The sequence below is a fragment of the Sebastes umbrosus genome, chromosome 20 (assembly GCF_015220745.1).
Source record: "Sebastes umbrosus isolate fSebUmb1 chromosome 20, fSebUmb1.pri, whole genome shotgun sequence".
Classification (NCBI taxonomy): Eukaryota; Metazoa; Chordata; class Actinopteri; order Perciformes; family Sebastidae; genus Sebastes; species Sebastes umbrosus.
Genome location: NC_051288.1, coordinates 16,536,994 through 16,554,165, shown reverse-complemented (window position 1 = coordinate 16,554,165; position 17,172 = coordinate 16,536,994). Strand labels below are relative to the sequence as shown.

The 17,172-nt window shown below is 43.3% G+C and overlaps 1 protein-coding gene across 5 annotated transcripts in view; it reads left to right on the top strand.

The window, feature by feature from the left end:
- vti1a (vesicle transport through interaction with t-SNAREs 1A) overlaps nt 1-14,069 on the top strand; it is a 134,434-nt gene extending 120,365 nt beyond the window's left edge. For all 5 annotated transcript variants that reach the window (XM_037755393.1, XM_037755396.1, XM_037755392.1 and 2 more), the window contains one exon: nt 10,478-14,069. In XM_037755393.1, the coding sequence (XP_037611321.1) occupies nt 10,478-10,571 (94 nt within the window). In that variant the 3' untranslated portion in view covers nt 10,572-14,069. The remainder of the gene's footprint in view (nt 1-10,477) is intronic.
- Nucleotides 14,070-17,172: the final 3,103 nt, after the last annotated feature.

Genomic DNA, 17,172 nt, shown 5'->3' with positions numbered 1-17,172 from the left:
CCTACTCCTTGTGTGCATGGGTTTCCTCTCTGATAGGAATATTTACTCTAATATAGGGCTGCAATTAACAAATATTTTCATTGTCGATTAATTTGTAGATTATTTTCTCAACGACTAGTTGTTTGGTCTATAAAATGTCAGAAAATGGTAAAAAATGTTGATCGGTTTCCCAAATGTCTTGTTTTGTCCACAACTCAAAGATATTCAGTTTACTGTCATAGACAAGTAAACAAACCAGAAAATATTCACATTTAAGAAGCTGCAATCAGAGAATTTTGGACTTTTAATTCTTAAAAGAATCCTCAAACCGATAAATCCATTATTGCCAATTAATTTGATAGTCGACAACTAATCGATTCATTGATTAATCGTTGCAGCTCTACTCTAATATCACTACAAATGTTATCCAATGCATCCTGTTACTTTATTAGTAATTATTAGTTCCATGTTCAACCACCTTGCATTGTTTAAAACAATATTAAAAACCCTCTCTACTCTTTTTTTTGACAATTACCAAGTTTGTTACCATACTGCAGTGACAACTAGGGCTGGGTTACAATATCATCCCAATATCGATATCGAGGTATTTGGTCAAAAATATTGTGATATTTGATTTTTTCCATATCGCCCAGCCCTACCAGTACCAATACAAGTACCCTTAAAGTGATACCGATACCAATAGAGTACTTCATTTAATGCCTATCATGTAAAGGGAAGCATTCAGTTGTGTAAAAATGCCACCACCACCCTATTATTTTAATCAGACGTCACAGGTGTGTATAGTACAGCCATACTTTCGAACGTTTTGGTGGCATCTCGGCACACTGAACTGCCAACTTTGTCAAATATGCTGTGCTCCACTTCACCACACTACAGACTATATTGTATTGGGTTGTAGATGCTGCCTGCGGTGAGCAAATCCTTACAAATATTATTATTTTTCTAGAGCTGGGCACAAAAAGGATTGAATGCAGGTATTATTTGACTGGAGAAGTTTTGATGGGTTATTTCGGCAATACCTTAAAGGTACGATACCCAGCCCTAATGACAACCAGCTAATTATAAGGGCTATTATTCCTTATTTGTCATATATTCAAATAATCTAATTTCCTTAACTGTCTTTTTTCCATTGTGAGCTCCTAAGCATTGAAACTCATAATAGTGAGTGCACATGAACTCAGCCTACACTGACAATTATACAGTAAATACGGGCTGCTGCCATGCTCCTGTAGACTATAAACCGGTGACGTGACAAGCACATAGGGTAAACAATAGTGAAAAAAGTACTTCCTATCCCCATACCCCTCCAGCAAGAGAGAGGGAAGTAGAAACAGGAGTCGAGCAAAGGTGAGTGGAAAATAAGCAATATCACTCAACTGAATTTGGTGGACTGAATGTCCGAGAGAGGGGACGGAAAGAGGACACGGATGAGGATCGAGATAGATAGGGAAGACGGATGAGGGCGAGGGTTCAGGCAGGTAACCAAGCAGGGGAATGATCTGTGTATGTATTGAGCTCAGAAAAGCCACCTGTACATCATACCGGGGATGAGGAGAAGCTGCAGCAGCTACACAAAATTGCTGCCGGCAAAAAAAGTTCTTAAAAATTCCAGACACAGTTGCAATGTATTCTCTGTTTCTCCTTCACCCACTCTGTCTCTTTTCCATTTCCCTCTCCATCTCCTTTTCTCTCTCTATCCATTTTTTTCATCTCTCACACACTCTTGCATATACACACTCTCCTCCCACGCTGTATTTCCTCCTTCTTTTTTACCTCCCTCTCTCCATTCCTCCTCTTCTTCTTCCCTCCCTCTCTTCCTCCTCTTGCAACACTTTTTTTTTCTGGGAGAGAAATGGGTCCCAGTCTAGGCTGCTGCTGGCCAGGGTTGTTAGCCGCCAAATAAAAAATGGATGAACTTGTAGAGCCCCGGTGCTGTTCTCCCCGCATCAAGTTGGTAGAAAGAGGGGGAGTAAAGTGGGAGACAGAGAGAGAGAGGGAGTGAATCAGGCTGACATGAAATACCTTGCTCAGACCACGTCCTCCAAATAAAAACCCGTCCATCTTTTATGTCAGTTTTCTCAGTTGTGAAAAAATATTTTTTCTGTCAATACAGGTCAAGAAAAGGTCTGCGTCTTTTTTTAGGGATCAATAATCTCGACAAAATACTGAGAAACTAGTTAGATAGCGAAACAAATCAGTTTTATATTTTGTAAAAACAAAAGGTTTGTGAGAACAATTTGTCCAATGTTGTTAGATGTTCATATGTTAGAATATAGAGTACTTTTCATAGTAAAATAACAGATTTAAAGCCCCAATCACCAAATAGATTTGAGGTTAATTTATATACATAATTGAAAATTTGAATTTAATGAATTGTGTACACTAGAGCTGCAAAGATAAAGGCCTTTTTTTTTTCGTGCGATTAATCAAATTAATTCGTAAACTCAAATTCACTCAGAGCATTTTGCTAAAAGGAAACTCAATAAAATGCTTTAGCTTTTTAGCTTAGGCTGTACAACAATTTACCTCAGACATACTGCCAGACGCTCTGGGTCAATAGGATCCTGGTTTTGGCCTCTGCCTGCGTGAATCTATTCAAACCTTTTATTGAAAAAATCTTGCTACTGTTGCAAATTGCACCGCTGCCGGTATGAATAGTTTTGATGGGGAATTGCCATATATTTGATTGTTACAGGTTTAAAAATGTGAGAATTTTAAGCATTTCTCTCTTTTATATACTTTTAATCTGAATATCTTTGTGTTTTGGATGGCTGGTCAGATAAAACAAGACATTTGAAGGCATCACCTGCGGCTGCAGTAACTTGCGATGGGCATTTTCCACTATTTGTTGATATTTTGTAGACCGAACGATTCATCAGCAGATTAATCGATAATGAAAGCAATCGTCCACAAATCATGAATTCAAATATAAGCCTGTTTTACTCCAGTGTTTACTGATGTAAACAAACCCAATCACAATCAAAAAACATCAATGACCCAATTATTACAGTGGCTTTTATCTGTCTGTGAATCAATTGCTGGAGTGATAGAAGGTTCCAGTCTTGTGGGGTTTTAGAATTGGAAGTGAGTCGACCTTTGTTCTTTACATTTAGATCACAGACTGTATCTTTATTGGGGCTGGGCGAAAATCTTTTATCCCGATATAGGTCATTTCATATCTTGATAAGGATATATATCACAATATAGCATGTTTTCTGGTAATTCAATAAATAAATAGTCTACATGAAATAACCGCATGGCAAAGCCTATTTTTCTATACTGAATTAAACACTTGACAAATTATAAATACTGAGTATTTTCTCATTTAATTAAGAACTTTGGTGCAAAATCAACATAACCGATTCAAGTGAAATAATAGAGAAAAAAATAAAGAAACATTTCAAGCTACACACTGAATTAAGTTTGATCACATTTTCTGAGTTACTACAGTATGTGCTTGTTATTAATTGTGTATCGTGATACAGGATTTCACAACACGATTCATTGAAAGATGATAAATTATCATATTGAATTATCTTTATATAGAATAGATAACATGAAGGGAAAACATGAATTGTGTGAATTTGTGTCAGTATATATTTATTTATACAGCATCACATCAATGTACATGGTTACTAACTAAGTCTAAGTTTTTCTAAGCCTATCTTTATCGTACAGTGTGAGCGTGTGAGTGTTAAGGTGTTGGCAAGTTCTTAAATATTGTTTGTCATAAGGGAATTACATGATGTCGGGGACTCTAAATAATTACACTAAACAGCTTTTAATTAAAGACCTACTCCAGCTGCGTGTGTTTGCGTGTGTGTGCGAGTGTGTGTGTGTTGAAAATCATCATTTATCTTGAACACCCCCTTGGGGACAATAGGCAGAACATACGTGGCGGGGATCAGATCTCTCCAACAAACAGGTCAAGTCATTATCTCTGCAGAGAGAACACGAACCCGATCTGATCGTTCTTCCTCGTCTCATTCACGTGATTGAAGCGTCGCACGTTTCTCACCTTTCTTCACTCAAACTGGATTGATAGCCGGCCCGTGATCTCCACCTTTTGTTTTGTCATGTGCCAGGTGTGTGTGTGTGTGTGTGTGTGAGCCCCAGACCAGTTCCAGAGTGTGTATATGTACACGCACGTGCGATGAAACATTTATTCGTATTAGTTTGTGATAACAAGTCGATGCATTAGTTAGGACTTACCCCCACCAGCGTTCCACCTCCATGTCCATCACTCAAACCATTTGTGAACACATTGATCCTTCCCTCCCCCTCTCCTCCCCCTCTCCTCTCCCATGCTGTATATTCCCAGGGTTTGGAGGGAGGAGAGCCAGAATGGCTCAGACAGCCATTGATTTTTATTTTATTGGTCTACTAGTGGAAAGAGGAGGGATCGGGGAGGGCCTGAGAGATGCAACTCTGCTGCTAAGTTTCTCCTTATAGTGGAGACGCTAGTGTGTGTTTATGTGTGTGTGTGTGTTTTTGGGGTGGGTTGGGCCTACAGTATCTGCTTATGTCTGTCTGACTGAGACTGTTTTTGTTTTGGATGTGGGGTGTAGGGGGGGTGTTATCTGTCTGTCTGAGAGGTGTGTGTGTGTATATATGTGTGTATGTGCATGTCCAGCCACCTCTGAGAGGCCATCAAAAGCTGTGTGTCAGCGTGTGTGTGTTTGCCCACCCTTGTGTGTTTTGTGTGGGCGCACACGTGTGTGTGTGTGTGTCGTTGAAGGGACTGGGGAATCTGGCGCTAGGGACCTGGACCTGGACCCCAACACACACACACACACACACACACACACACACACACACTCACACACACAGCTGAGGTGTATCCCGGTGCTCATTAGAGCTGGTAATAAGGCTGTGCTGCTGGAAGAGGAGGGAAAAAAAAAACAGGGAGAGGAAGAGAGGGAGGGAGGGAGGAAGAGGGTGGGAAGGGAGAAAAAGAGAAAAAAAAAAACGGGAGATTTTAAATTTTAATAACACTGGTACGATTTTGTAAATCTTTCCTGACAGAAAAGTCCTCATTATTTTCATCTGTCTCCGAGGAGCCTCTCCTCCAGCTCTGCCTCCCCGGGTAAACGGACTTCTCTCTCTCCCTCTCTCTCTCTCTCTCTCTCTCTCTCTCTCTCTGTCTTCCTTTCCTCACTCCACCTCTCTATTTCTGTCTCTCCGCTCTTTTCCTCTCTTGTTTTTCACTCTCAGCTGCTTTATTGTCCATTTCCGTCCTTCCTGCTTGCTTTATTTTTTCCGCTCTCCTTTGCACACTCTCTCTCTCGCTAACATTAGTGCTGTATATCTGTGTGTTTCCGTCTAGTAAGGCGTTAGCTGACTGGCTGCCTGCGATGAAGGAACATCAGGAGCCAATAGAACAACCAGTATCACGGGCTGTTATTGGCTGGCGTCGCAGTTACACTTACTGTTGGTCTGTCTACATATGAGTGGGTTTTTTTTTGGAGGGGGGGCAGAGCCAGAGAGAAAATACTCAGGGATCATAGTATCAGAGTAGGGAGCGGGGTAAAGGTAAGCCTTCTAAAACTTGGTGTGTAGGAGTGTGTATATGTGTGTCAGCATGTACGTCTGCTGCACCCTTGTACGTGCGCTGTGTGCATCACTCCACACACACACACACCTCACCCCCCCACCTCTATGTCAAGTGTCAAAGCTGGAGGATGGATCCGGTTTGATAAGTTCTGTTCTGTCTGGCCACGTGTCAGGATGGGATCAACCATACGGCAGAGGAAAACCATGTTCTTCACTCTCCTACCTCCCAATTTTGGGGATTTTTTTTATTTCATTTTTGGGGGTTTTGGCAGGGGTGGGGGGGGGGGGCAGGTATTTATGGGGTAAGTTTTTATTCTAGCCGCTTCTGTTGTGTGAGGAGTTTAGATGGTGACTTTTACCGTATAAAGCTCATTTGACTTGTGAGCTCATCGTAAAGTGCTTTGCTGGATGCGGAATACAAATCTGTAGATTAGATCTACAAGTGACAGCATGCAGATGAGTCGTCCAGAGGATTATGAAAATGACCTGTCCCCCGGGATTCTCTTTTTATAGACACCAGTTGTTACGAATGACCAAATGGAAAAAAGATTAAATGCACGATGAGCAAAATAACTTTATTATTTGTTCGTTTTTCTTTTCTATTGTACACCTGGTAGGGCTGCCCAGTCTTAGTCGACTAATCTGTTGTTTTGGTCTTAGTCGACTAAGATTTCTGTAGTCGATTAATCATTTTGTAATGCTTTTTATGCTGTATGACTTATTTCCAAGAAACTTTTGAGCACATCACTGGTAAACACAAGATTTAGAGTGGTGCTTTTTTGTGATTCTTTCTGGAGAAACTTGGTTTCGAGATCAGAATTTAAATCAAGCTAATCAATTTGTCAACAAAACCTTATGAGTGTTAGTCGACTAAGAATTTATTTGGTCAAGGACAGCCCTAACACCGAGTAGGGATGCACTGATCCGACTTTTTCAGTCCCGATAGCGTTACCTGGGCTTTGGGTATCGGCCGATACCGAGTACCGATCCGATACGGATGAATTAATAAGCTGTATGCCTCACTATGTGGAAGTGACTGGGATCATTCTTTTATGTGTAAGGCAACATCAGGCTTTACTTCAACAATTAATACATGTATTTAATTGTTCTTTATTATTAAAATAATAAATCATACACCAGCAACTTGGAAAAAAATCTTCAAAATTAACAGGAATTACGATTCAAGTGTAAACCTTTTTAATGCAGAAATTGGTCAAAACTTAAACAGGAATTAAAATTCCAGTATATAATGTATATAGTATATAAACATAGAATTGAATTGAAATGTTCGGCCCCATTGTCACCAAAATCCAATCCAGCTATTTGAGTAAGTATCAGCCTGATATCCGATCCGGTATTGGTGCCTCGCTAACACCGAGTATTGATTTGTAATAGAAAAAGAATCATTTCCTCCCCGGGCTATAATGTAACATAACTAGTGACTTTCCAGCCGTCTCACCTGTGTGGCGGTTAAAGGAGAGTGATGACATCAATATCCTCGCTCCTCGAGCTGTCAGAGGAAACGACTGCGGCTCTTTGCAGTGTCACAGACGCTATTTCTTAGATGGATTTTATCAAGTGAATTATGACTTTACCTCCCTCTGCTACATGTAACTCCTCCAAGTCTGTCTGGCTAGATCCTTATGTGTGCACGTGTGCCTACAGGTCCTCTGGTTATACGTGACCCCCTAGATCTTATAGTTTCACTTGAATTATTGCGAGCATTAGAAAAGGTTATTATTACTGGTTTAGCCTCAACGTTTTGTTGCTCACAGTGGATTAAAACACACAGCTAGAGAAGTGAAAGGCATACTTAGAGTTTGAGTTGTGGCAGAATTGAATTTAACCTTCAAAGTTTTCGATTTGGGCAGTACAACGTTTGCATCAAGCTCTTCTGTTTAAAGGGTTTGAGTCGCCGCAAATAAGATCAGCTTCTTTACATTAGACTTCAAGACGTGTTTTGTTAGATTGGTGCACAGAGAATCAGTTTAGGTCAAAGTAAGTCTTTTTTTTAGAATATCTGTCCCCTGAGAAAGCGTTCTTGAATCTGCGGCACTGTCATATTCCTTACCGCTTTGAACGTTTTAAGTGTTTGAAGTTATTCAGCGTTGTTTGCCACCAAATCAGACTCCTTTTAATGAATGCGATTTTTATAGAGCTGAACTCCCCCCCCCCTCCCTCTCTCTCCTCATCCATGAGGCTAAAACTAACTTCCTGTTCATTTCTCCACCCCCAGGCCTCGAGTCACGCTCCCCTCTTCTTTTCCCCAGCTGAAAAAGTAACAAACAACACAAAGCGATCTGGATTCTCCCAACACGCTCACACACCAGCACCTCCTCTGGGTATTTGGCTGGGATAAATAATCATTGTAAATAATGAATGTCAATTAATAGGGGGAGACGTGGCCTTGCTAAACACGCTCTGATTAGTGTTTCAGTGGGATCTCCTCCCCAGCTGGCTTCAGCCAATCATCTCCGCCTCATCACAGCATCCCGAATACGGCTTCAACTCTTCCCACAACACAGACATATGCAGTTTGATTATTGTTATTACTATGTTGGTGTTGTTTTTTTTATGTAGGTTGAAAACTCAGCGTGGCTTAAGACAAGAGCAGGATATAAAAATATACCATAACTGTTATTTGTGTTGCACACGACATGATTTACTGTACACAGCATGACACTTTGATGGTAATGTATGCATTTATTCAAGGATAAACTGTCTACTTATAAAGCAGTGCTACTTACAAACAGTAGTTGTAATGAGCTCTCTGGTGTTATCCAGTGAAAGCGTCACACTATGTCGGAGAAAAGGCAAAGTGTCTTGCGCCTGAAAAGACGTTTATGATGTACTACCATAGACAGCATACTGTATATATAGATGGACGACGCGTCTTTACTTCCTCCCACTAAGCCAAAGCTTAGTAATATTTTGGCTTAGTTAAGCCCATGCTAGCGTGAGCCACTTAGCTGCTACGTTAGCACCACGGGTAGCTGTTTGGCTAGAAAGACACAACAACTAACCGTAATATCACTATAACTACATTTATAATAAAATTGACACATATTCTATTACACAGACTCGTGGCGGTTATGGAAAGTTAAAGGTCTTATTGATAACATTTTTATGTAGACAAATGTTTTAAAAAAAAATAATTCATCCACAGAGCTTTTAAAAGGTGCCGAAAAAAAAGTATGGCTTTTCCTGAAAAGAAATATTAGGATTGTGAATTCATCATTTAAAAAATTTTGGCGGGTCCAAAAAAAATGTTTTGTTTATCGCTGTGGAAGATATCTGACATTCGGTTCCCACTTCTAACAAGGCTTGTGAGCCAATAGTAAAACAACGTTGGTATCAGGTGGTATCTCTGGGTCGTCAGTTAGTGCGAAAAAATAAATGGGACACGGAAAGTGCCTGGCAAAGACTTGTTGTGAAGTAAATGCAATGGAACGGGGGCGGGAGAATGCAACATCTAGTGGCTGAATGTTATCAATGTTATCAATAGCACCTTTAAAGTCGCCTCTCTCGTACAAGTCCCGATCCTCTAGCTGCAACTACTTCAGCCAGAGCAGCTGTCAGTCACAGCTGTCAATCATGACGTCTCACCCCCTTTTTATAGCATCAAATAACTCATTAAAACCCATTACACTTGAACACACATCAGCGTGATAAGAACTACCTATAATGACAGAAACCATCTTTGGGAAAAATGTATTTGACGAGTACTTTGATTTTTTTAGTGTGGCACATGTCCCATCTGCTTTATGACCTATACTGCAGCCAGCCACCAGGGGGCGATCCAGATGCTTTGGCTTCACTTTTGTGGGAGCTGTCATGTCGTCCATCTTTATACGTGTGTTACAAGTGATTGGTTATAGTTTTCAGGATTTTTGTATGTGGCTGGAGAGTCCTTTGTGCAAAGTAGGCACTTCTCTGCAAAAAGCATACACAAAGGAAATATAAAGACGTACTGTGATACATTTTGTCATCCTTTCTTCCATAGCTGAGGTTTTTAAACTAAGTGTCGAGGCTACTGCGGGTCCGAGCCAGTGTGTCGGGCTCCGACTTGGGCTTTAGAGGGTAGCAGGGTGACTGAGCAACCAGCCAGCACCCCCCCTCCCCAGTGATAAATGGCCACAGCATGGGCTATTCATCTCCTGCTTAGAGAAGTGGACAGTGCCCCCCCACCCCCTCCTCGGCCTCTCCTCCACCCCTCCACATGTCAGCAAATGTGATAATTCTCTCATTTGTCAGGAGCAGCGGAGGGTTCGGACTGGAGTTTGTGTGTGTGTGTTTGTCTGTGCCCGTGCATGTGTGGTGATGCAAACTCTGGAGAATTTTTTTCGGACACACACTCTTGATGCCTGTAACTCCTCTGTACACAACCAGCAGCACACACACCCCACTCCTTCGAAGCCCCCCTCTTGTCAAGTTTACTTAGGTCACAGTGGGAAAATTTAAACGTGCAAAAGAGTGAGTCGTTTTATGGCAAATTCCATCAGTAATTCAGTGATTTTTATTACCTCCAGGAGACTACCGAGCCACTTTTTCCACCTTTATTGTGCAAATAAAGTTTTAGAGCCTGTGTGTGCGTGTGTTTGTGTGTCATGCTAAGTGTTTTGAATGCTCGTATGTGTGTTTAGGCACGTCGGTATGACACATTTTTTACGGAGGCTACGAGTGTGACATTTTAGACACAAGCTTTGTGTTGGAAATACTGCGTGTGTGCCAGTGGTCGTATACCAGTAAATACCATGTACGCAGACCTCATGGTGGCTATTAAACATGATAAGCCTCCAGTTGAGGGCTGGTCATTTAGTTTGCGCGTAAACATGTGACTGTTTTACGTGTTCTCCGTAGACACACTGTGACTTCTGTGAACCTTTGCTGATCTCTCTTTCTCTCTCTCTCTCTCTCTGTGCAGGATCATCCAGAATCGCGTCCTGGTCTTCGTCCTCGGAGCCATCATCCTTCTCACCATCATCCTGGCCATCTATTTCAATCTGCGAGGCCACTGATCTCCCCCTCTCTGCACACACATATACACTCGCTCCTCCCCTGACACAAATACAAACACACACACGCGTGATTAATAGCGACAAAAGCGTTGTTCTGCCGTAATTAGGACAAATGGTCCCCATGAATCACTGTTTCCAACGCCTGACAGGGAGCTTTTTTTTTTTTTATTTCCATCTCTTTCTCCTTTTCCTGTTTGCTCTTTCTTTCTGTCCCTCTCTACCTTTATTTTCCACTTTCTTCTTCTTTCTTTTCTCCTCTCAGTTTTGTTCTCTCTCTGTCAGGCTCTCTCCTGGGACAAGAATCGGGGATGTTTTTATGATAGTTAATATTTTTCATGGTGTCGTCCTCAGTCTGCAGCCCATCTCGTGTCCCCAGGTGAACACGGCCTGGGGATTTTTTCTTTTTTTTTTGTTTGTAACTCAAAGCAGAGTCAGATATGTAGATTATTTTTGGGTCAAGTGTTATTCGGGGATGTGTGTGCATGCAGGAGAGACGGAGGGAAAGACACACATTCGCATGTGCATGAGTGACAGTCATGGATTGGGGGGCGCCCCGTACTGTGTTTGTTATTAACACCAACACATGCTGTCGTAATGTATGAGCTCTTCTGTAACTAAATGATTCAGCTGTTTCTCCACGTAGCCCCTACAGTACAAAAGCACAGAGGTGAGTGCCTTTTAGATAAGATATGCTGTTCAACACTCCTTCTTTAAAAAGCTCAGCAGAGCCCAAAATAGACGAGTGGCGCAGCTTTGAAAAAAAAAGAGGATGCACATAAAAAAGGTTGAGGTCAGTTCAACTTCAGTTCAGTCAATCAACGTGTTTGTTTTCAATTACTGCGCTCCAGGAAGGATATATGAACATTTCAAAAAAAGATTTTATGATTAAATAAAATATTTTAACATGTTTTTAATTCAAAAGGGAACTGACCTCAACCTTGGCTCATACAATACATAAATGTAACGCAGAGAAAGGTTTCTTCTAACTAGCATTAATATCCACATTTGGTACAATTCCCCAAACGCATATTTTCATTCCTGCTCTGTCATTGTGAAAAATTGTAGGCATCATACTGTATGTGCTAACATTTAAATCTACATCATGTATAGTGTTTTGCTCTCAATGCAAGTTGTAACTATTTATTTATAAATGCAAATTAACGTTTCCGTGTTAGAACTGTATATTTTCTGAAGTATTCAGAATTAACATTAAGCACATGTTTTCTGTGATTAGACTGTAAAATGCAGACTGCACAACCAGGACCAACTGAAATGTGTGGATTTCAAGTTTTCTGTCTTAAAGGGTTGTTTTTTCTCATCTTCTTCTTCTTCTTTCTGTTCTTTATAAATGGATCAAACTTGTTTTTAGAACCGGCACTTTTTTTTGTTCTATATTTTTTCTTGTCAAGATTGTGATGCAGTCCTTGTTTCTGTGTTTATCTGTACTGCTGACTTCTGATGTGATACATTTGCAGGTGTTTGAAAAAAAAAAAAAAAAAAAAAACGTGTGCACGAGTTTACTGCTGTTTAATTCTTCAGGGGAAAGCCATTCTTCAGGGGGTCTTGGAGAAATCTAAATTTAAGAGCATATTTGGAGAATTTTCAGAAGTTGAGACACATGAAGGTAACGCTGTACACACCACACACACACATATACACACACGCAGAAGTATTGGAGTGTGTGTGTGTGTCTCCTGTGGTCGTTGTGGTGATTCCCGGCGAGGACATTTGCTATTCTGTTTCAGGGCCACGGTCTTCATTTTCCAAGACGCGGGGGTGTCGGGGTGCCCCCCCAACACACCCGCACCAACCGCCATTTCACAGGCCCTCACTAGCCGCGGCGCCGCCGTCTGCTTCAAAGCCTCAAATTAATGGCCAACAAAATAGTGTGCCTCTGACCGTCCCACGCGGGGCCGACCCACCAAGACTTATCATTAAAGTGGAGGAGTAATGAAAAAAGGAAGGAAGCAAAGAGGAGAGAGAGAAGGAAGGAAGTGAACAAGGAAGCATGGAGGTAGGGGGTGAAATCCCTGGCAGTTTGACAAACCTCATCTGGTAATGACCCTCAGTGATTGTTTTTTCACCCAGTGTGTGTGTGTGCTACCTACGTGCCGATATGCTCCTCTCTTCTCCTCCTCCTCTCTTTCTATCTTTCTCTTCCCTCCTGCTCCCCCCTTTTCTCTCTACCTCTCCTGCCACCTTTTCTCCTCCTCCCTGTCCTCCCCTCCCTCCCTCCCTCCCAGCCTGTCAGATGAGCGGAGCAGTAGCTAGCGAGTGAGCGGTGGAAGGCAGCGTGGCGGCGGCTTCTATTTGAAGTTGTAATGGTGTCAAAAAGTCAGGGCTGACTGACAGACGTCAGTCCCACAGGGCCTCATTAAAAACAGACCCACTTGACAAGGAAATAATTGAGCGCCGGCGACAACTCGGGGGCCCCTCCGCGTTTTTAGATGTTTTTATTTTCTTTTCATTATTAGCGCCGAGCTATTATGTTCATTAAGAAATGGCATTAAAACAAGTTTTTAAAAAGCGGGGGGGAAATGGAGGGAGGGGCAGAGGGAAGGCAGGATGCATGGAGGTGGGAAGATAACGATTTGTTTAGAGCCCCCGTCCTGTTTTATTATTTAAACAGGAGCACTGTCATGTGATACCTTGGCAGACGTCGGCTATCATCTGCCACTCCTCCCTTTTTTCCCCTCTTTTTCTCCTTTTTACTCATCCCTCGCTTTCCCCCAGCTTTTATCTTTCCCCTCCTCTCTTTCTCCACCTGCCCATCTCTCTTCATCCCTTTCTTTCTCTCCCTCTGAGCGGCGGGTGTCGTTGGAATATGAACTAGATTATTCATCAGTGCCCCCCCACAAGCCCCGCTACCACTCCCCCCCCCATCCGCTGATTTGGTTTTCGACAAGCGTCTCGCCGCAGAAGGCTGAGGATGAAAACTTGTCAAAAATAGGTTATATCTTATTCCAAGGGGCAACAATAGCAGCAGGTACAGACACCTTTTAATATTTAATTTAGACGGGTGTTAACCCTCCTTAAGTGACTGGAGCTGTGTCTTCCATACAGACACCAGGAGAGGAACAGGGGGTGGGGGGAGCGAGCAAGAGGGGAGAGCAATTAATTATTTGATGTCTGAAAAGTGATTTTGAAGCTCTCCCTGACTTCTTCCTGTTTCCCAGATAGAGGTTCCAGTCTTTGGGTGTCCCTGTTCATTCTCTACACCAACCACGTCCTCAGCATGGCTGTCCTGTGAGAGTTGAAACATTACCACTCGAATCACATTCAGATCCTCGCTCTCCGCTGTGCCTCTCTTGATACGGTAAGCGATCATATAGGAATGGTCTCTTATTTCATCAGCGGAAATTATTTTCTGGAGGAATTATCTTTTTACACCTCCGTGTTGCGTCAGTCTGCCTCGCTAACATCCCTCGCGCCCCGGCTCGGCAGTCGTTCCTGTTCTCCCCGGTCCTTTCTAGTACATAAAAGTTCCTTTTTAAAAAAGAAAAAATGAAGGTTCCTCAACAAGGAACCTCTGTGATGCGCCACTATTACAAAAAGCCTGATGTTTGTCAGCCATTTAAGACGACAAGGGATTGTGACAAGCGTCGTTTGAGCTGTCTGTCCCCTGGCGAAGGGCGGGCCTTAAACGGGATAAACAGCTCCAGTGGTGGGATCACGACGGGAGGGTGGGCGCTTCATCTCCAGGAGTGTCCGTGATGCTGCCACCCCCCCGCCACCACCACACAAACACCCATGTATTAAAGGAGGCCCTGCAACAACAGCTACCCAAGAAAAAACCCACAATGGCACTGTTTGAGAACTACAATGAGTCTTCTACTGTTTGATTCAGCACACACAAAAAAAAAGCGCACATGCACTACTGCACGTATGGTGGACGCCCAACACCCCCCCTCCGATAAAGAGACACACACACGCTCTAGTGTACGGCTGTTAGAAGAGGAGCCATGTTCTCCGTTTGTACACGGCACCAGTCCTAGCAGAATGGCTTTCTTTCTCTCCTCCGGCCCTTTATCTGTCTTTTCCTTTCGCCCCCATCAGCGCCGTCGACCATTTTAATGGTGTTTGCGCTCGCGAAGACATGACAATGCCCCCCATTATTTGAGGAAGTCACACAGCCATACATACATGGATGTTTGTGTGCATGTGCGTGCAGGATGTGTCCCCCCGTGGTTGAGATGGAGCTGGAGGACTTGGTTGCAAAAGAGATTGAATTATCTGTATGCACGAATATCTGTCCTTTCCCTTCAGTCTGTCTTGTTTCCTTCAGAGCTGCTCCTAAAACTATAAAGATGACTTTTGTGACGTCGGCGTTGTTTAACATCTGTCATTAAAGCAGTTCTGAATCTCAGCAAACCAAAGACGCTGTGTCATAAGTTGCCTCCTCTAGCCGCCGTGTGCTGTCATTGCAAAAAAAACACTCCTCGACAACAAGTAAGGAGGTAAAGCCAGGAGCTGACATTTTTCAAACCTATAGCAGCACCGTCTGCCTCCTTTTTGATTTTAAGAGCACACCTAGCCTCGCGCAGGAGACTCTCTAATTCTGTTTTTTTGCCACAGAGACAATAGAAACACAAAGAGCCGGGTCAGAGCTAGACTGAGCCAGGCTAAACCACTCGGCACACCGCCCCCTCCTCCTCCTCCTCCTCCTCCTCCTCCTCCTCCTCCTGCTCTCCCCTCCATCTCCATCTCCATCTCCATCTTACCCTCCATCTCTCTCCCTGTAGAATACTGCCACAGCCTTTGAACTGAAATTAACACTTTACCACTACAAAGACATACAGTTGTAACCAGCAATGTCATTTGCATGATAATGGGGAGTTGGAGAAAATGGAGCTGTTTTATAGTGGCAGAAGCTATCGCTCACATTTATTTATTTATTTATTTATTTGTCAGTATTTCCTTGCCCTTTGCCCTTTCAATTAGATTCGTACTGTATGTAAATGAATGCAGTGTGCCCAAGTAGATGTTAAAGATAATCATGTTACATTTATGGATTGTTTTGGCCACATTTGTTGAATGGATTTCCCCTGTTCTCAAGCAAAAGTAGCCAGCAAAATCATGACTTGGTGCACTTTTTGCCTGTCCATTTTAAAAGTAGACGGATGATAGTAAGAGACAAATGAGGAGAAGAAGTGGGGGTGAGCGCAAAGGAGGTGAGGTTGCCTGGGAGGCACTCAGTGGCCTGGACGTTCAGAGAGAGGAGGGTTTAGTCGGGCTCGCCCCTGTACAGTAATTTACTTTGCATATGGCGTCTTAGCAGACACGATTCTAAATTTCCAACTGGGAGGCATCAGTGGAGGAATCACTGTCTTCAAAAGACGGCCTGCCAGTCACGCTCCTCCCGTAGCCGGAGATCTGAGCGCGCGCTGATAACCCGCGACATCTTTCTGGAAAAACGGGGAGTCGATCAGCTTTGATGGAGCACATCCGCCATGACAGGCTACTGAAGAGCTCGCTAATCAACTGGGGAGGGGAGGAGGAGGAGGAGGTGGGGGCATCGCTTAGCATGACAGCACGGAGGAGAAGGGTGGTGGTGGTGGTGGTGGTGGTGGTGGAGAGGGGGATGGATGGACGGACAGATGGGTGGATGGAGAAGGTGTGCACTTTACTTGTTCGCTCCTAGACATGCAGGTGGATGGATGAGAGGGAGACAGGAATGTGTGTTTGCATTGTCTGGAAAAAAGGGCACCCCCTCCAGCAGCCTGTTACCCCCCCCCCCCCCACCCTCTACGAAACCTCCGCCTCAGATGGTTGGTGGCAATTAATTATTCATGAGAGGGCATCCAATCCCAGAGCTCGGCGGCCAGTCTTCTCCACGTAGGCCAGGAAGTGGAATTGGATTCTTATGAGGGGGGCCTGTTTCAGACTGGTGCATGGGGGTCAATTGAATCGGGAGTCCAAAGGTTACAGAACCTGTATGATGTCCTCTCCTATCCCTCCGCCTCTCGGAAAATAGTGACGCACAGAAAGTACATGAAAGAATCCTGCTTTGTCCTTATCAGTTTCTCATTAAAAGCTTTTTCTCAGACCCCTTTTGACCAGTTTAGAAGTTGGAACAAGCTCGCTACAGTTAACACGAGTCCCATTTACTCCCATAATCCACTCAAGCTCCAAATTACGAACCAAACTTTCCCCCCGAACTACCTTACACGCAGCACATACAGCCTTGCACACACAAAAGCTGCATCTTCTAAGACAGACTGTACTGTACACACACACACTCACTTAGGCTCACACACACCAAAACACACACCTCTCTATTGAGACGTAGGGATGTGGCAACAAAATGCACAACTTTTTGTTCATCTCAAGGACTTGTGAGGGCCCCAGTGAACTGAGAGGCCATATTGATTTTCCCTCTTTTCATGCTGCGACTCTGGGATTACCCATTTTCTCATTAATTTTTAAAGACAACTCGTGAGATTCTTCCTTCCCCTTTTCTCTCTGTTTTTTCCCTTTTCCATCACCCCCACCACCAACCCTCCCAACACACACACACACACATACACACACTCCCCCCCCACCAGCACAGCAGTCGTACCCACCCCTTTTCCACAGCCAAGTCCCTCCTTGACCCTGAAAA